The sequence below is a fragment of the Mus musculus genome, chromosome 12 (assembly GCF_000001635.26).
Source record: "Mus musculus strain C57BL/6J chromosome 12, GRCm38.p6 C57BL/6J".
NCBI lineage: Eukaryota > Metazoa > Chordata > Mammalia > Rodentia > Muridae > Mus > Mus musculus.
This window is the reverse complement of record NC_000078.6, coordinates 51,986,130-52,006,768: the sequence shown is the minus strand read 5'-3', so window position 1 is coordinate 52,006,768 and position 20,639 is coordinate 51,986,130. Positions and strand designations below refer to the sequence as shown.

Below are 20,639 nucleotides of genomic sequence, written 5' to 3'. Positions count from 1 at the left end.
ATGTGGTTATTGCGACCAACCCCGACTCTATGAGACCCTACCTCCAAAAACAAAACTAAAAACGAGGCATTCGAGGATGAGATTAGGTTAAAGAAGGAGGGAGAGAAGGAGAGACAGAGATCTCTAAACAAAAACCCTCCAAGAGACTGAAGCTTCAAAGCTCCAAAGCTGGTCAATTCCACATCCGGGACTCCGGAGAGCCAGGCGGAGGCCCCGCCCACTTAGGTGGGGCCACGAGCAGTGGGAGGCGCCTACCCGAGCATGCGCAGTGCGGACCCGCGCCATGGCGGACGGTGGTCGTGTGGCCCAGGCTCGTGCGCTCCTGCAGCAGTGCCTGCACGCTCGCCTGCAAGTGCGCCCGGCCGATGGAGACGCCGCGGCGCAGTGGGTGGAGGTAACGCCCGGCCCTATCCGCGGAACCGTGCCGGTCTTCCTGTCATCTTTCGTGAGATGAAGAGCTTGTCCCTTTCCGTCTGCCCACTTTAGTGGGCTGCCTAGCTGTCTCTTTGGACTTGGCGTCTGGTGGTGGCCTGTGCCCCACTGGTTCGCTCTGCAGCTCTCAGCCTGCGGATGATCTTTCTGCCTTAGTATATTAAGTGTTGAGGTAACAGCGTGAGCCATCTCGCTTCTCAGAATTTTCAGGGAATCTCACCGCCAGTAGATCCTTAGATTCCATTATCCCGCAATGCGGGGCTGCTCACCACCACCTGTAACTCCAGCTCGGTCGGATCTGATGGCCTCCTCTAGGCGGGACAGACACCTGCCGTTGTACACAGACACACAAGTGCACATAGTTAAACAAAAATCTTTTCCCAGGTAATTCAAGTATGAGTGCAGAGCTAGCTATATTTACACAGAAAACCATTAGAACCAGAAAGATATAGCTGAACGTAATGTCGCTAACAGTTAAATTGAGTCTCAAACATGTATAAAGCTTTGGAAGTTAAAGCATGAAATATAACTGTGTGTCTGCCTTCCCATTTATTTTTATGTAGCATTTGATAAACACCTGGGTTGTATTTACTGTGAGCTCAGCGCTGTTTTAAGCAGTTTGCAGTTATTAATTCATTTAATCTTTGTGGTGGCTTCTGAATCAAGTGAGCCAAGGAAATTAACATACAATCGATTCCCTCAGTGGTAGCAACGAAGTCATTTATCACTTGTTTATTTTCTTGTAGACTGTCTTACAGGAACTAGTAAACAAATATTCAAGTCATTATGTAAAATGAGAAGGTGTATATTCCTGATAACAACCAACCTTTTCCTACAGAACTTATCATAAATGTAATTTTCAAAGCCCAATCATTGGGTTTTCTTCAGGCATTGACCACGGTAACAGAAAAAGCAACTGAACAGTTCCTGGAATTTGTAAAAATAAGACAAGACCCCATGTAGAAATACCACTCTGTTTAAATGACTTAGGGGAAAATACAAAGTAACATCAGAGGACACTACTAACACTGTTGCTTATTCAACAGCCCCATGTGGGAAAAGGAGGATCATTTGATGTTGAATAAATCAGCCTGTAACTTTCTGTGGGCCTGGCAGAATTTGGGGGAGGCTGTCTGAAAACTGCTGGCTCAGTAGAAATAAATGCAGGCATGGTTTGTAATCTTCACCCCTTTTGACTGTAAATAAGCATGGTGCTTAAGACTTGGCAAGGATTATTTTGTTTCTCATAATTTATTTAGAATTCAAGACTCTCCTTATTTCCTTAGCTTTTAACCCAAGTGCTTGTAGACACTGTGGAGCGCTTCCCACTGAGCTGTGTCTCTGTAGACTCCTTCCTAACCTGAGATTCCTGTGGTCATTTCTCACAGATTCGGAGAGGATTGGTGATCTATGTGTGTTTCTTCAAGGGAGCTGACACAGACCTTCTCCCCAAAATGGGTATGTGTTTTCTCCCCTCTCCCAGCGAGCGGGGCATGAGAGTGGGATGCTGAAACTCATTATGATGTGGAACAAGTAAAGGAGCAAAGAAAGAACTGCTCATGAGCAACGGAACCAAAATATCCAAAACCACACTGCGTTGGTCTCGGTGGGATTTTGTTTTGTTTTTAAGGGCTTGGGGTTGACCTTGTACATGTTAAGCAAGTGCTCTACACTGACCTACAACCTCAGCCAAGAAGCATAATTTATTGTTACTTTTTCCTCTTTGTTTTGCTGTAGCGCTATAGTGCTATGCATTGAAGCCAGGGCCTAGAGCATGATGGGAAAGTGCTCCACCACTGCACTGTATCCTAAGCTCTTTTTAGCAACTAAACTCCAAACAAAAACATGTTGAATGAAAATAGATGCTGTAATCATCTTTGTAAACTAATAAGTTTTTTAATTTAAACAAAAAAATCTTAAAATCTTGACCACAAGTGACCTTCAATTCCTTCTGTGTCCCAAAAAGGTATTGGGTGTGCAGTCTTTATGCTACAGCCTCTGGATTACCTTGGATTGCAGGCCCAGCTCAAGGAACATGGGGTGGGTGGTTTGTTCTTTCTTTTCTTTTACCACATACATGCTTGATGCCCTCAAAGGCCAGCAATGGACATAAGATCCCCTGGAACGGGAGTTACAGAGTTGTGAGCTGCCCTGTGGCCACTGGGAATTGAACCTAGGTCCCCTGGAGGAGCAGCAGCAGCTTCAGTGCTGAGCCGACTGTGCAGCCCCAAGAAGCATGAGCCCAAACTGTGCCACTGTGTTACTAACGCTGCTTACTGTGAATTTTAAAGAAAGTGCATATAACGGGACTCTTGTAAAACATCGCAGTATTGCAAATGGCTTATAGACTGCTTTAGAGGATAGACACATAAGCCCTTATGTACAGCACAGTTCTGCCCAGAGTACAGAAGGTTGTGAGAGTACAGTGGCCATGGAGATCCACTTTCTTTATCACGCTCACCGTGTGTGTGTGTGTGTGTGTGTGTGTGTGTGTGTGTGTGTGTGTGCATTTTACAAAATGGTAGATTTTATAGGCGTTTATCATACACTTGACTTTCTTTACTTCCTATTACCCTCTCTTGTTCCTCTCACTTCACCATGGTCCCTTCCCTCTCCTCATCAGATAAGAGCACCCCTAATGAGCCATGGAGGACAATGTATTACTGCATCTGTGTCCAATCACATCTGGACCATTCGTGCTTATATCACTGATAGAGGAGAACTTATAGCAACCATTTGCATAGGGTTTTGTATAAAAATATATAGTTCTCCTAATTCCTGAACTAAAATTAGTGTTAATACCCAAAATTAGGTAAAATAAACCCATAAAGCCATACATTCTCTGAGGACAGAGGAAACAGTAAATGCGCAAGGATCACAGAAGAATAACTAACCTGTTATAGCTTTCCAGGATTGTACGCAGTCCATGGCCCTGCACATTCCTTATGATAGATAATTCCATAGGTTCAGACATACTGAATCATCATAGTTAAAAGGTAGTATTTGATTCAAAACTTAAGCTCAGGGGGAAAAAACCTAAAGTAATGGAATTATTCCTAAGCCTGGAGGCGGCCTATATGCTCCTCATTAGTAAAATATAGCACATATTGGTTAGATTAATAAGAAATTTAAGCTAACCACAGTAGCATGTACCTGTACCTATAGTTCCAGCTACTCATGAGGCTGAGGCAGGGAATGCCTTGATCCTAGGATTGGATCAGCCTGAACAAGAAAGCAAGGCATGCCACAGAGAAAAAGCAACACAGATGGATAGTCAGAGCTCACAGAAATTAGCCTAGCCAAGAACAGTAATGAAAGTGAAACTCGTGGGCAGATAGCGCATTCATGACGCCTTAGCCAAAAGTCAACTAACAGAGGAAATGTCCCATGCTTATATTCCAAACTTTGCTGACAACTTTGTCAAAGCATGAGAACAATACTTAAGAAAGGACTGTGTGATTGGTAAGGGTGGAAAGCTAGTAACCAATGGTTTGAAATTTGAATCTAGAGGATAATAAGGAGCCTTTGAAGGCTTAAGAAAATGAAATAAAGCCCCTCTGTTAGAGAGGTATTTCTGAGCTCCTGATATTGAGGTGGTCGACATTCTGCTTGTTTTCCTAAATTAGTAATTTACCCTGGTCATCTTTGCTGTCCACAGGAATGTAATAAGACGCTTCAAGTACAAAAGTAAAATGTAGGTCATTTGTAGCCAGGAAGTGGTAGCTCATACCTTTAATCCCAGCACTGGAGAGGCAGAGGCAGGCAGATCTCTGAGTCCAAGGTCAGCCTGGTTTACACAGTAAGTCAGGGATACACAGAGAAACCCTGTCTCAAAAAAAAAAAAAAAAAAAAAAAAAAAACAAAGATTGACTTTGCAAAGCTGTGTGATGGTCTTAATGTCTCAATCATAGTGAGGTAAGATAAACCCATGAAACCCAATCTGCAGTTTGTTTCTTAGTGACTAAGCCTGTGTGCTTCTGTCTTTTTCTCTATGGGGTCACCCTAAATACATGTGTGAATTAAAACACAGGGGACTCTACCTTAAGTCTGTTAATGACTAGTTTAACAAGTTTATCATTCGCAATAAAGGACTTATATGGCTAAGGGCACATTCAGCAGAGTAAAGTACAAGCAAGATAACTGTTTAGTGTTGGGAGGTTAGTTTGTGCGTCCCTCTGTCCAGAAGTGGAAGTAAGAGAAGGAGGCTCTCTTAAAGCCTGCCTTGTACCTGCTCATGGGGTCAGACCTCTCCAGCCAAGCCTATACTTAGGAGTATAATCGGTTATGTCCATGAAGTCTGAAACATCATAGCTAAAACAGAAATGTGTAGAGTCTTCCTCAGTTCATCTTCATTATAATGTACTAAGATCAAGGATCTGTCAAAGCTTGATTTCATGTCTGTGCTATTGGAGGTATTTGATTAATAACCTGTCTTACAATTTTTAAGTTTCTGCCACACTATTGATTATTGTCTCATTTCAATTCAGCTTGCTTCTATTTCTCTTTGTACAGTCTTTACTTGTCCATGTCCGTATGTGAGTTCTCAGTTCCAGCCAGTAGAGGGAGGTATACGAAAGTCTATGAGTATTACTGCTCATTGCCAGTAATCCAGAATTGCTAATTTAGGAGTGTGGGGCCTGGGTAGCTAAATGGTGATTCCATTGGAATGAGGTGTTCTGGAGGCTTCCTGTTTCCGGAGATTAGTGGGTGGGGCTGCTGGCTGATGGTACCTGTTCACAACGGAGAATTACAAAGGTGTTTAAAGAGAAATGTTAGTTAATAAAAAGCAATAGGGCTTTTTGTACCATAGGTTAGGAACCAACTGATTTTTGCCAGGTTAAGTGCATGACTTGTGGAGTAGGAAACCATACCAAGTCTTTACTGATGTTTACTGCAGGACGTGCAGTAACTGAAATCAACCAAACTAGAAAGCATGCCTTTAAAATTAGGAAAATAAAAAAAATCTATGTAGCCATGGCTGAGCTGGAGCTCACAGAGGTCTGTCTGCCTCAACCTGCCGTACTGAGACTATAAGGTTTATAGAATTTCTTTGCTGCTTGTTCTGTTCTTCATAAGAAGAATTCATTTTTCCCTTTGTAGAGGGAGTGGGGACCTGAGTATAGATATAGGCATCTTGGTATACCTTGAAATGGTTAATGTTGAAATAGTCTAGGTTTCTAGGGACACATAGATGTTTATGGTAATTTAGATAAATAGTCTTATTATGCTTATAAAAATATTGCCATGGGGTTTTTGTTTTGGATTTGAGAGGAGTATTTATGTGTATGGCTGTTTTGCCTGTCTGTGTACCATGTGCAAATGTTGCCCAAAGAGGCCATAGAGGGCATCAGGTCGTCTGGTACTGGAGCCAGAGACAGTTGTTAGCTGTCATGTGAATGCTGGGAACCAAATCTCCATCCTCTAGAAGAGTAGTAAGTACTTTTAATATCCAAGTCTTCTCTCCAGCCTTCCATTTACATATATACATATATATGCACATATATATCTACATATACTTACTCATGTACACATACATATCCATATACATAGAAGCTGACAGTATCTTTTGTTTACTTTCTCATCTCTAATAACAGATTTCACCTTTACATTTTCCCAGTAGGCCTTATTTATAAAATGTTAGTCCATGTTAATTTGCCTTAAGTTGTGAAATTACAAAAATCACTGGTTTATAGTGGAATTGAACCAATGGGTTTGTTTAAGAATGAAAAGAGCAGAGAAACAAACATCCATGCGTCCCCACAAGCAACAGTGTCTGAGGTTCCAGTGTACGGCTACTCCTTTGAATGTAGGTCTTCTGGGATGAACTTTATGTGGTTGTGCCTCGCTGCCAGGTCGGATTTGAAGCGCCCTGGTGTTTTCTGTACAGCATTCAGAATGTTCTGTATATTTTGGTCTTAGGCAGTGTCTTAGTCAGGGTTTCTATTCCTGCACAAACATTATGACCAAGAATCAAGTTGGGGAGGAAAGGGTTTATTCAGCTTACACTTCTATACTGCTGTTCATCACCAAGGAAGTCAGGACTGGAACTCAAGCAGGTCAGGAAGCAGGAGCTGATGCAGAGGCCATGGAGGGATGTCCTTTACTGGCTTGCTTCCCCTGGCTTGCTCAGCCTCTCTCTTATAGAACCAAGACTACCAGCCCAGAGATGGCACCACCCACAAGGGGCTTTTCCCCCTCGATCACTAATTGAGAAAATGCTGGATGTCATGGAGGCATTTCCTCAACTGAAGCTCCTTTCTCTGTGATAACTCCAGCTGTGTCAAGTTGACACAAAACTAGCCAGTACAGGCAGTGTTGTTTAGTGAAGCCCTTTTTAACATCTACAGACTGGGGTTGAAAACTAGGTTTTGAATATGAAACTTGATAACCAACTAAAAGATGGATGGTTTTCTTCATGTTTATTTATCACTTCAAAAATGCTTTACCTCTTTTCTTTACCCAGTTAATACGCTGTTAAATGTGAAGTTAAGCGAAACGGAAACCGGCAAGCACGTCTCCATCCTCGATCTGCCTGGCGATGTTCTGATCATCCCGCAAGCCACCCTCGGGGGCAGGGTGAAAGGGCGGAGCATGCAGTACCACTCTAACTCTGGAAAGGAGGAGGGCTCAGAACTGTACTCCCAGTTTGTGAGTCTGTGTGAAAAAGCCGTGGCCAACAACACCAAGAGTGTAGAAGCGGGGGTTGCGGTGGCGCACGGCACGTACGGGAACAGGCAAGTGTTAAAGCTGGACACCAATGGACCCTACACGCACCTCATTGAGTTTTGAAGAATTCCGTTCCACACCGCTTCCTGTATAAAACGACCTGGACCTTTAATTCCAGTGCTCAGGGGGCAGAGGCAAGCAGATTTCAGTGAGGTGGGGACCAGCCTGGTCTATGTATCGAGTTCTAGGACAGCCAGGACTACACAGTGAGACTCTGACTCCAAAAACCAAAAGTTAAGTATTTATGCTGGGCATAGTAGTGCACATACCTTTAATTCCAGCACTTGAGAGGCAGAGGCTGGAGGATCTCTGTGAGTTTGAGGACAGCCTGGTCCACAGTGTGAGTTCTAGGACAGGCAGAGCTACATGTGAGCCCCTGTCTTGAAAAAACAAAACTACATAAATAAATAAATAAATACTAAAACTTTAAGATACTTTTCAAAGTGAAGAATAAATGAGCAGAAGTAGACGTCCGAGGAGCTGCTGGCGTCTCCCGGTATCTCAGGATATCTTAGTCTGCGATTGGACGCTTTAGATTCCGATTGCTCACACACCCCAAAATCCCTCTTTTTTTTTTTTTTTTTATAGCTTTCCTACTGTTCTATTTTGAAACTTAAGAATCAATAACTTGAGCTCATTGTCCTTAGCTTTTGTTTTATTGATTCACAATACAGTTGTTGAAATGTAATAAACTATTCATAAGCTTAGAAACTCCAGTTTTTCTTAAAGCCTCTCCAAGGACATGTATATGCCTTTCAAAAAAGACTACATTACTTCCTTTGCATCACTTTGACTTTGTGCTCGGGTGAAATGCTGACTCACAGCCCAGATATGGCTCAAGCCATTCTCCTCACAGAAATCGCCTGAGACACTTGAGGAGAGTGGCACTGCAAGCGCGAGGGGGGTTGTTCCTTAGATATGACAGCAGATAGGGAAGAAACAGGAAAAAGAGTAGGCTGGGACTAACTTCAGTTTAGCTTCCAGCATACACACATACTTTACCTTCAACGCTCTAGTGAGGACCGCACTGTAAGAAGCAAGACAAGTCATTTCTGCAAGTCATCCTATTCGGCAGACTCATCTCTGTCCTCTAACATGAGACCTGTTGAAATTAACCTTGATAGAGGGTCTGCTTCTCTCCTTGCCAATAATTGCTTTATTTACTAAACGAGGCACAAGCTGAATTGCCCCTAACGTGGATGCCCAGAGGCTCCCCTGGAGCTGGCATTACAGGTGGTTGTGTCTGCTGTGGGTGCCAGGAATCCAACTGAGGCCCACTTAAGTAAGCAGTGTGTGCTCTTAACCACCAAGCCATCTCTCCACCACCCAGAAGTGTCTTTTAATCTTTCAGTTTCGAAACTGGGAACCACTTGTAGCAAATACTCTATGTAAGGTGGAACATGCAGTTTTGATGTCTTGAACACATTCCTATAAAGTAAAATGGGGGAACTGGAGAGGCTGGTCAGTGGTTCCGAGAATGTTACTCTTAAAGGAGAGGCGTTCAGCTCTCAGCACCAACATCAGGCAATTGACAGCATCCTGGTGCTCCAGCTCCAGGTCTGTACCCCGCGCACACACATACGCATATGCGCATGCTTTTTTTTTTTTTTTTTGATCTTAAAAAAAGCAGCATGAATCACACCTTTATCCTCCCTTCATTGCTTCATGTTATAAAAGAAGGCATGCTGTCACAGAGGCTGCCCATCGGGGGAGGAGCCATACATCAGACCCTGTGTAGTATCTTCCCTAAACATGAGCAGCAGCAGCCCTGAGTTGGGGGTGGGACAATAGGATTGGCTCCCTAAATTACAGCCCTACATTCTACATAGCACTGTCATATGTCTGCTAAACTCAGGGACCCTACTCTCTAACTAAGGTCAGAGACCTCTCCCCTCCTCTCTAAGGTCCAGAAATGTCAGAATTCCCTGTTCTGCTGGTCCCTGTTAGGTCTCTCAGCCCAGCCTCCCCCATTGTGAATGGCAGCTTTACTAAAGGTATTTCCCCAGAGAGAAAAAAAAAAAGACATACCATTTAAGAATAATATCTATGCTAATGATCTTTTGGCTCTATGGTGAAGGAATAAACATTATTGAATATCAATATCAAATACTACAGCACTCTATGCCACTTGTGTTGGAGAATAACAACCTCACTGCTGTTACAAGAGGAAATGTCTGCCTTTCACTCTCAGTGACCAGCATTGCAGAGGACCTCATAGATGATTTACTTATATAACAAAAACACTTGCCAGAATTGCAGTGTATTTACGAATCAGGCAAGCACTGGAGATGGTTTAACTTGGTAGCCCATTTGTTTTGTTTGGGTCATGCACACCCACCTTCTTGTAAAGCCCGTAGCAGCCTAGTTTCTTCACCTGCACGTACTATGCTCATGCACCCCTCTCCAAACAACTCATAGAGCCACCCCAGAATGCCCTCGAACCGCCTCTTGAATCAGGCTGCCATACTCCCGTATCTGGACAATAACATTAGTTTCTTCCACCCCTAGTAAATTAAATTTAGATGGTTTCTAGCCCATGTTATCTTCAAAGGATCAGAGTAGGAAGAATAGGGTCTAACCTGAGCTAATTGTGGGTGTATATCCAGTGAGACAAAACTGCTCTGTAGTAAGCTTTTAAAGAGATTCCACTATTTACCAACTTCTGCCTATGCATAATTGGGCATACAGATGATTAAAGTCCAATGTATTATTGGAAGGGATAGGAATAGTAGGAAAAATAAATGTATGACTTGTCTGTCAGAGTAAAAACCACCCAGATTGATCCCCCTAATAGCTAATTCCCCACTCTTGAACCCCATAAAAAGAATCCTCAAGCAAGTCCAACATATTATTTACTTATTTATGAGATTTTTTAAAAATGTATATGGGTGTATTGCCTGTAGTATGTCTGTATACCATATGTATGCCTCAAGAAGTAGAATTATAGACAATTATTAGCTGGCTGTGAGCTACCATGTGGGTGACTTGGGAACTCAAGTCCTCTAGAAGAGAGCCAGTGAGCCCCCTCTGCAGCCCTAAGACCTATAGTTGTTTAGTTTACTGAATAAGAGGAGTTTCTGAAGGGGAAGGGTTACTGGAAAGTTTACTTTTCATTCTGAACAGGGACCTTGATAGTGACTTTAAATACATGCTCATTCTGATGGCTCCTACCTTCTTGGCAAGCTGTCTCCAAAACTGTATTTCTAGAACATGTCTTTATCTAAAGTACTACAGGGCTAGAAGTTGTTGTAACCTTTTATCTTCAGGACAAAGTCTACACACTAGAGGTTGGAATCAAGGCTTTGAATACAGTCAGCCAACTGTAGTGAGTTCTGACCAAGAGTAAATGTCTAACATGAAATCATTCTCTTGTGATAACAGTATGGTTGTTATTCTCCAAGACAAGTAGCATAGAATCCTGTATTATTTGATAGTGATATTTGGTAACTTGTTCTTATCTGTGGAGCCAACAGATCATTAGTTATTTTTCATAAGTCAGAACCTTAGGGAATAATTTTCAAAGAAAGAGCAAAGTCCAAGAGACCAAAAACTCTACAAGAAGCAGAAAAATAGAAAGACAAGAAACGTTGTTGAGCAAAGGAGCTTTTCAGTACATAAACAAGAGGCCAGCAAGATGGCTCAGGGGGTAAAGGTACCTGCTATTAAGCTTAATGATCTAAGTTCAATTCCTGGGACCCATATTGCAGGAAAGAACAAACTGCCAGAAGTTGTCCTCTGACCTACACACACACACACACACACACATACACAGTGTGACACAGTGTCACAAATCAGTCAATAAATAAAATATGAAAAACAATTACAAATGCTAAAGAAAAACAGGTCAGAGGAGAGGCCTGCAAACCTAAGCTATGAGTTTTCAGACAGGTTCTATCCTAATTACTTTTCTGTTGCTGTGAGGAGACACCATGACCAAAAGAATTTATAAAATAAAGGTTTATTGGGGGCTTTTTTTAACAGATCTTCCCTCGAGTCTATTGTAAAAATAGCATAGGACACTGGTCATCTGCAAATAGTGTGTGGGTAGGTGTGTCCCAGCAGTCCATCTGTCTTCACACTGGCAGATAGAAGCCTTTCCCATGGGGCCTTCACAGGGGCCTGGGCTCCTTTGGGAGCCTGAGCTGGAGCTGAAGCCTGGGCCTTAGCTGGAGCTGTGTGGCCCCTGCCTTGGTTTGAACCTCGGGCTTTGGTTGGCAAAGCCTCTGACCCTTGGCCATGTAGCTTCGAATCTGCTTCCCAAGCTTGGGGTGAGCGATGAAAGCCAGGCGGCTGAGTTTACAGCTGGGGCCCTTTGGCATCTTGGGCCTGATAGACTGAGGCTTCACCAGGGCCTTGATGGCCTCTGCGCATGCGTGCACTCGCTGCCTTTGCATTGTTGGCCTGCATCTTCTTCAGGCCTTTCCTGTAGTGCTTCTTGGCAAAGCGCATGTTCCTCAGGAACTTGGGGTCAACCCCCTTAAGGGATTCGTATCTTTGTGACTAGCGTGTTTTGATGCCATTTCTGTGCCATTTGTGGGACTGGTTGTGTGTAATGTGGTTCTTGGACTTGGCCACGTCTTCACGGTAACCCGCGGCTCCCGCAGCGCCTGGGACCAGAAGAGAAAGAGTACTGGGGGCTTTTGTTAGAGCTTCAGAGGATTATTCCATGACCATCCTGTGGGAGCACAGCAGGAGGCAGGCAAGCATAGTGCTGGAGCAGTAGCTGAGAGCTCACATACTGAGACTGTAACCATGAGAAAGAGAGAGCCAACTAGAAGGGCATGAGGTTTTTAAACCTCAAAGCCACCCTCAGTGACACACCTCCTTCAACAAGGTCACACCTCCTAATCCTTCCCAAACAGTTGCACCAACTGGGGTTCAAGCATTCAGGTATACGAGTCTGTGGGGCCATTCCTATTCAAGCTACCACTCGGTCTTTCAACAGTCGGGATTCCCACATTTTATAGAAGGCACTATGTCAGCCTGTGCCAGACTCACCAAGGGAAGCTCTTAAAGGGCAGTTCTAAATCACAATCTCAGGAATGGCTTTACTCTTAGTGTTTATTGGGGTTTTATTTTTTCTGTCTTGTTTTATTTTAAGTTATGAAAGCATGAAGCAAATTGTTTCACAGGGTATCCAAGAGAGAAGGAAATTAGGTCCCCAAGCCAGGTGAGCAGCAAGTGAGGAGAAGATACCTTGAGGACATCAGAGACCAAGTATACAGGGGCCTGGAGACGTCTAGATATGACCAAGCTGCACAACTGGAAGATGGAGAGGATACTGGCTCTTCTAGGGAGTCCTGCCAGACTGAGTCCTCACCCCGACATTGGCATGACAAGCCTTAGCAACACTAGAGTGAAGGAGAGATGCCAGGCCCCTAAAGGCTCCTTTTGAGCTCTACAGAGCCTCCTGTGGCTGTCTGGTGTGAGTGTCTGAGGGGACCAGGATGCAACAAACTTCTGCCTATCCCACCAGAATACCTGGGAACTGGACTCTCCAGGTGGTGCTCAAGCTAGCAATAAAAGCTGTGAGTACACTAGCCAGAGTGTGTGTGTCTCAGGCTTGAGAGGGGTGGGACAGGGCTGGGCAGGCAGTTGGGAGGAGAGCACTAGGCATCTAAGGTCCAAGTGAAAGACTTAATCCCCAAGGGAAGGGCCCCAACTAGGCCCTTGAAAGCACCACAGTCACTGATTGTCAAGGTCTTCAGATGAGTGTTGAAGCAGGACATTGGTCATGTCAGAAAGGAGTTTTGCTGACAGAAACTAGGAGCCTAGGCTTCAGAGGGCCTGTGTGGACAGGGGTTTGGTGAGAGAAGAGGGAGTCATAACAACGTGGAGTCAAGAAGGGGTCAGAAAAAAGGAGGTGACAGAAGGAAGTCAGTCTGTACCCTAAAGCCCTGGATAATACAAGAATGGACTTCAAGAGCAGGGCAAAGGTGCTCCATGCCTTTAGTTCAGCATGTGTGAGGGAGAGACATGCAGATCTGTCTAGTTCAAACTCAGCCTGGTCTACAAAGTTCCAGGCAAGCCATGGTTACATAGTAAGACCCTAGCTCAAATACAGGTGGGACACTTTAAGTCCAGGTCAGGTACATCATGAGCAGAGAAAATCCACAGAGGTGATATCACTAAAGTAACACGGCTGCTTCCCAGGAACTGAGAGGAGCAGTCTGGCTAGATGACCGCAGATGTCTAGGCCTGGATTCTCCAAATGTGTACTACAATATTTTCTGTCTCTCCTCGAAGGTTGTGCTTGCTAACCATAGAACAGGACAGCATCGTTCTGGGTGGCATTATGTGACCCATCAGTTAAGTAGGACAGATTGGGAAGGTCCAGGCCAGCTTGAACTTCTCTTTCAGCCACTGGCTTCTGTCACTGTCGGGAGTAGACCCCTCCTCTGTGGTACATCTCTTCTCATAGTTACAGACTGTATTCCAGGAGTGGGCTGAGGCAGCCCCCAAACGTCCCAGAAATCTGATGTCACAGGCATGGTACTAGTGCTGTGGACTGAATCTACCCTTTACAAGATTTTTCAATATGGCTTAACTATTTATATGGTGTTAGTGAGCATTCTACTCTGAAGAAGCTTAATAAAATTTGACCTATTTAGCCTTTACCCTGAAAACAAAAAGAATTCATATATTGCATCCTATGTAACAGCATTTGATAACATACCTGTAGTTTTAAAATTGTGAAGTTGTGTTTTTTGGGTTTTGTGGATTTGGGGTTTTGTTTTTGTTTTTGTTTTTGTTTGGTTCGGTTTGTTGTTATTGTTGTTTTGGAGAAGTTTCTTTTCAAGGATGTGTCTGACAATACTACAAATGTAGCTTTTGGGCCCAGACTTGAGGTCTGAGCTTTGTATGACTGTGAATAGACTATGGTCACTTCCTCCTTCTGGTACTCTTGATTTACTTTGAAGTCATAATATAAGCTTCTTTGTGAAAAAATATGATCACCTTCAAAACTTAATTTCCTCAGTGCCTAATTATAATCAGATAACTGTCCTCGGGGCTTCTCTCCCTTTCTTTCATATGCACTTGCCTTTGGTAACCCAAGGTGTTGAAAATGTTCTTCTAGCTTTTGCTTCATACCTCATCATGAACAGTTTCTTTTCAATTGTAGTCACGGTCTGAATCTTCCAGTCAGCAATGGAGCTGAGGGCTGTGTGAAGTGGTTTCAGACATGATCCTTAACTGTACGACTTTCTTCTGTTAGGTAGACACAAACATGCACAGGATAGTATATGGTCTGTGATGTCTCAGCGAGGCCATCTATAGAATATAAAATAACAGAATACTTCTCACTATGGTGGTAAAAGGGCATATAGTCCAGCAAGATGGCAGGTAATAAAGGCAGAAGCCTGAGAACCTGTGTGTGATTCCTGTGACCCATGTAAAAGCAGAAGGAAAGAAACAACTTGACACAGTTGCCCTCTGACCTCCACATATGTATGCATGCACACACAAAAATACACGCAATATAATAAAAAAAATTTAAGTCATGACAATCTGGCCAACCTTTGAAGAAGGAAGAGGTCTTTCATCAGTACTAGGGATGAAAAGGGAATTTCAAGCTTTGGACTAATAGGTAGTAAGAGGCCACTGGAGACTCAGAAAGCAATGCCATGATTAGGAACGGTGTCAGAGGCTGGCTCTGGGAAAAGTTCTCGCTGTGCAAGTATGAAGATCTGAGTTCAGATCTCCAGCACCCACATAAAGAACAGTGGCTGCAGCATGTATAACCCAGATCTAGCGGGGTGGAAACAAGTGGGCCTATGAGGCTTGCTGGGATGTCAGACAAGGTTCAATGATAGATCCTGCCTTAAAAATATGATAGAGTGGTACCCAGCAGTGGTGGCAAGGCATGCCTCTAATCCCAGTACTTGGGAGGCAGAGGCAGGTAGATCTCTGAATTTGAAGTCAACCCGGTCTATAGCGAGTTCCAGGACAGCCAAGACTATACAGAGAAACCTTGTCTTGGAAAACCCAAAAAGAAAAATAAAGTAGAGAGGCAATTGAGGATAACATCTTGATATTGCCCTCTCTAGCCTCTGTGTGTACCTGCATGGTGAATGCTCATAGACACATAGACTAAATGAATAAAATTTAAAGGCATAGAAGGATTACCCGGGTTGCAGTATATAGGACTACAGAGAAAAGAGAATTCAGTGGCAGTGAGATATGCTCTTTGGAGTAGTGGGACAGGAGATTAAAGCTCACTTATAATACACTGGTGGCTTTCTGTAAGCATAGTAATTGGTATAATTAGGTAGTGCCTGATATTTCAAAAATATACTCCAGAGCAGCTGGTTTGTTATGAGACTACATAAAAAAGGATTTTAAAATCACCCTAAAATTTAATGTACGTGTTTCTGGAAAGATGGATTCATACTTTAATCCACTGAGTTTTGAAGTAGCTGAAAATTTACCCACATGGAAATGTGAAGCAGTGTTAATTATGAAAGGATAGGAGAAACTAAGGTAGATTTAATCACATGGTCTTCACTGACTGCCTGCTCTGACGAGTGTAAAGATGCACTCTAAAACCAGAGACACAAGTTCAGTCTCAAGGAGGTCATAACGGTCTCAGAAGGATGCCAAAACAGTTAACAGGGAATCCTGGAGAAACTAGCTGTGCCAAAAGAAAAGCTAAAAACAGCACTGTCGAGATGGAAGGAGGATTGAAAACCCTGGCAAGTGAGATAACCTTGTGCTTGGGAAGGAAAGATGGGTACCCAGCCAGTGGAGCAAATATAGCAAGACGCTAACTGTAGAATCTAAATGGTAGGGATCTGAGAACTGACTACATATAAAGTCTGAACTCTTCTCAGAGGCCAGGGCTCTGTGTGAGCCTGCTGCCTCTGCTGCAGTTTAACAGACTCCTCAGACACCATACAGTTGCTTTATGGGAACACCTGTCTACTCAGAGGGCCTTTCTAGCTGTAGAGAGCAGTTCCCAGTGGAGCCCAGTGCACAGATCTGTAATCCTAGCTACCGGGAAGACTGGAGCACGAAGATGGCAGAGGCAAAGGCAAGCTGGATAACTTAGTGAAAACTTGTCTTGAAAAATTACAGAGCATGGCAGAGCCTGGAAAGTCAGTTCAGCGGAGGAAGGTTTGTCTGACATATGCAGGACCCTGGGCTCCACATCTAATAAAACCAGCCTATGCCAAAAAGGTCCCAAATGATAGCCAATTGGACAGAGAGCTCCTCCAGGCCCAAAGTAAGGTCAGTTTACTGTCACTGGACATCTGACCCTGAAAATAGAGCGCAGTCTTGTTCTAAGGAAACTCGTGATTTGTACAGCTTCCCAGTGCTCTATCAGAGTATGATCTGAAGGTTACCTGAATCACAAGTTCTTCAAAACCACATTAAAGTGTCAATTTCTGCATCTCACCCCTGATCTCTGAGAGCGGGGAGGAATTCATGATTTGTTGTTTTATTGAGTGCCAGGAACTAAATCTGTGGCTTTATGCACATTAGACAAAAAGCACTCTACCACTGAGCCGTCTTCCCAGCTCCTAAAGTCTACCTTTTTATAAATAGTTCTTTCATGTACTTATTTATTTGGGAGTATGTGGGCCTGAGTACCAGAGGTTTTTCCACGGAGACCTCTGTCCAGGCCTGGCACAAGGGTTCCAGTGAAGGGAATCGAGTGCAGACAGGAGACAAAGTCTCTGCTGTGCCTTCCAGATCACTCCTTAACTCCGAGCCGCTCTGAACTGAGTCAGGTCTGGCTGGGCAGATGAGAAGCTGACACTCCAGTGAGGAGTGCGGCCCGGACCTCGGGTGGCTCTTCAGAGAAGATCTCTTCCCAAGTGTTACATATGGCTCTTGGAACAAAAGACTCAGATGAAGGAGAAGTTCTCTAGCACCTTTAACTCACTGGATAGGATTTATATACAGTTCTGGGGGTGATTCAGGGTTTGACAGCAGGTACCCCTCATTGACTTGGACTGAGAGTTTGGGAGGAACCTTATTTGCATGTGGGAAAGCTTGGTGCTGCTCCTACATGACTGATAGCCACACATCTCTTGTGTGTGTGGGGGGGGGGGGGGGGGGGAGGCAGTAACTTCGACAGGAACCAGGGGTCCAGGAGACATGATCAAACACCTTCTGTCCCATGTAGGTGGAAATCACCACCCACTGGGTCCCACTGGGGTTCAAGACCTATGCTCGACTGGAGACCAGGCTGTCTGTGTGCAGCCCATTGCCCCAAAGGAGTAGGACATGTGCATGCTATGATGTGTGTGTGGTGGTCAGAAGATAGCTTGCAGGAAATGGTGCTCTCTCCTCACGGATTCTAGGGATCCAACTCAAGCTGTCAGAGTTGGTGGTAAACAGCTTCACCAACTTTTACACCTTGTTAGGCTCAGAATCTACATTTTACCAGGTACTTCGCCCTCCCAGTGTTCCTTACCTGTGTAAGATGTGAGAACTGATTGTATATGGCCACTGTCTGAACCAAGAGAGTCAAGAGCCCTCTAACTCTGGGGTCTCAGTGTCCTGTAAATGCTACAGTACTTGGTGTCTCTAGAATTCATCATAACAAGGGGAAATTATACTTGATGAATTATATGATCCCTTTTGTGAACTATGAAAACTGAATCATTTCTATTAGGAGTTAGTTGAACTTTAATCCAACGAATTGGAAAAAAAAGTTAAAATGTATGTTTTTTTTTCTTTAATTCAGCTAGAATATGAGTTACTCATCAAAATAATTTGTAACTTGCGAATGTTTGTTTGGATTTTAAGGTGGAGCCACACACAGAAGGAGTTGCAGACATTGCTCACAGCCTTTTGATGATTCATAGATCTCTGTTTCCCTGGCAAGCAAGCTCACACCAGCCAAGCTCACTACAAGTGCTGGCTACCCGGCATTCCCTGTCCACTGTTGGTGACCTCATTCTCTTCTCCTTCCTCCTCTTTAAAAACAAACAAGCACAAAACATGGCTTTTCTCCTCTGGATCTTAGCAGAAGCCATGGCGAGTTTAAAACTTTATATAAGTGAGAAATGAAATATCTAGGCTGGACGTGGTGCTGCAGACCCTATTCATCTGAGCACTCGGGAGGCAGAGTCAGGTGAATCTCTATGAACTGGAGGATAATCTGGTCTACAAAGTAAGTTCTAGACCAGCTAAGCTAAGACTATGTAGTGAGACTGTGTCTTTGAAAAGGAGAGAAGAAGGAGAAGGAGGAAGAAGAGGAGGAAAAAATAGAAGAGGAGGAAGAGAGAAAATAATAATGATAATGATGATGATGTCTGATAGTTTGAAGCAACTATTAAACTTTGTGCCCTCAGCCATGTTTTCATCAGACAGTGTTTTTCTCCATTGTAAGTCAGGGCCAATTTTACTCCACATATGATTTCAGAATATTGTTTAAATTACTACTCAGAAAGATGGGGAAGTCATTCATTCTATGAGGTGCTTAAGGTGCTCCATGCCTAGAACTCACCTTAAAAAAAAATCTAGACACAGTGATCCCCTTGTAATAGGAGCTCTGGAGAGCTGGAGACAGGTTGATCTGAGGGGCTGATGACTCAGCAAGCTCCTGTCTCAAAGAAATAAGATGGGTGTTTCCATCTGTTCTTCCCATGGCCTGCCTACCACTGTAGAAGCTTCCTAAAATCTATGCATATATGAAAGGGGTCTAAATGGAGTCACCAGATAATAGGAGAGACAATGCACCAAGTAGACATTTTATGCCACCAAGTCAAACTCCCAGTGCCAGGAATGGACTGCAACTTGTTGAATGGTTGTCCAAGGGGGCCCTAAGGAAACAGCCACACATCACAGGCTATTGTCAAGGCTACCGGTTATCCTTTACACCTGACAATAAAGACCCTTGTTGAAGACAACATTTCTACATGCTAGAGAACACAGAGGAGTTTAGCTGGTACCCGAGTAGAAGCATCAGGCCTGCTAATTAGTGTCTCTAGTGCTGGAAGGTTTTCTGCATGCTACTGAAGAAGAACAGCAATCATAAATATCTCCCAGCTGCAGTCCCAGGGACCACAACAGTGACCTGCCTGCAAGATATCCTGGTACAATAGAGGTACAGATGTTATAGGAATAACCAACCACTTTCTAATTGGATTTTTTTTAACCAATTCCATGAGATGACAAACCTGACATTGCTGAAGTGGGCAAGAACCTGAGACTGGATAAGTCATGGGCTTCAAGGAACACCTACTACTGTTATTCTAGTAAAGGAACTTAGCAAGAAAATTACTCCTGATGACACATTCCTATGCCCATGTGTCAGTGTCTAGCTCAACCCACATCGAGAAGCTTCTTGCAGCAGATGGGAACTAACATAGAGACTCACAACTAGACAATGTGCAGAGAGAGAGAGACTTTAGAACAGTTCATCCTAAATGGAATCTCTTCCCCAAAGCCCTCCTATCAGAGCTAGAAAAGGCAAACAAGCATATTATATAAGTTGAGAGATAGTAGACAAAGTGAATATTTAAGAAAAAGCTAAATGACCGTATCAAGAAAATGACCCAAAAAATGTGAAGAAAGGAGGAAAAAATCCAAGAGAATGATTTCATGGCCCCAGAAAGGAGCTAAACTCTAAGTAGCTTGAATGAAAACTATTCAATCCACTGAAGAGTCAAGTAAGAAAGGATTGTTAAAAAATAAATACAAAAGTCCTGCTGGGGGCATGGTTCTGTGGTACAGCACTTGTCTTATATGCAAGTGACTGGCTTCACTGTCCAGTTGGGGGTGGGGGGAAGGGAGGGAGAGAGACAAAGAGACAGAGGGGGGAGGGGAAAACAGGATGTTTGGATTGCTAGGAGGTCACTATGAACATTATTTGAATGCAAGTCTCTTAAGAGTTATAGAAGACAAATATCTTCACAGTTAATGGAAATTTGCAATTTTTGTATAGGTATAGATAACTTTTTGAAGAAGGTAGAAATAAAAGAACAAAATAGAGATCCGTAGTCTTTAGGAAGACAGTATTTTAAATTGAGGCGTTGTGGAGCTGGAGAGATGGCTCAGTGGTTAAGAGCACTGGCTGCTCTTCCAGAGGACCTGGTTCAGTTAATTCCTGGCACCCACATGGCAGCTCAGAACTGTCTGTAACTGGAGGTCCAAGAGATCAACAGCTTCGTTTTGCACCAAATGTGTACGTGGCACATGGACATATATCAGACAAAACATCCATACACGTAAAGTAGAAAAAATTCAAAAAAATATGAGCATCCTTTCAGAAGAGGAGTAATTAAGAGAAAATTAAAGATCCTCCGATCTTTCAATGTGGATGAAAATACTCTATCATACCCATAGATGGAGGGATGATCTTGGAAAACTTGGGGCATCCTCTGAGATGGTGGGAGAGGATGGCCAATGTGGGGTGAGCAGGGAGCTCCTAATAACAGGTTCAGACATCAGACCCTCTACTTTTCCTGGGAAAACAAAAACAAAGCCTCAATTATGCGGATACTAGTGGGAGTGAGGTCCTAGTGGGA

The 20,639-nt window shown here is 43.6% G+C and overlaps 1 protein-coding gene across 2 annotated transcripts; it reads left to right on the top strand.

Annotated features, from left to right (window-relative positions):
- The first annotated feature begins 261 nt into the window (after positions 1-261).
- Dtd2 (D-tyrosyl-tRNA deacylase 2) lies at positions 262-18,463 on the top strand. Of its 2 annotated transcripts, NM_001347404.1 has the most exons (4): positions 262-394; positions 1,821-1,890; positions 6,896-7,166; positions 17,914-18,463. In NM_001347404.1, the coding sequence occupies exons 1-4, from the start codon at positions 284-286 to the stop codon at positions 17,960-17,962; spliced, it is 501 nt and encodes a 166-aa protein (NP_001334333.1). In that variant the 5' UTR covers positions 262-283; the 3' UTR covers positions 17,963-18,463. The 2 variants fall into 2 exon arrangements, with proteins under 2 accessions (NP_001334333.1, NP_083821.1); NM_029545.3 differs by lacking the exon at positions 17,914-18,463 and having other exon boundaries at positions 6,896-9,262.
- The last annotated feature ends 2,176 nt before the right edge of the window (positions 18,464-20,639 follow it).

What these genes read in the sequence shown, in the direction of transcription:
- Dtd2 (NM_029545.3), top strand. Translation starts at nt 284, where the DNA reads ATGGCGGACGGTGGTCGTGTGGCCCAGGCTCGTGCGCTCCTGCAGCAG. An exon ending in CCGCGGCGCAGTGGGTGGAG is followed by an intron (nt 395 to 1,820) that starts GTAACGCCCGGC and finishes CATTTCTCACAG; the next exon opens with ATTCGGAGAGGATTGGTGAT. An exon ending in AGACCTTCTCCCCAAAATGG is followed by an intron (nt 1,891 to 6,895) that starts GTATGTGTTTTC and finishes TTCTTTACCCAG; the next exon opens with TTAATACGCTGTTAAATGTG.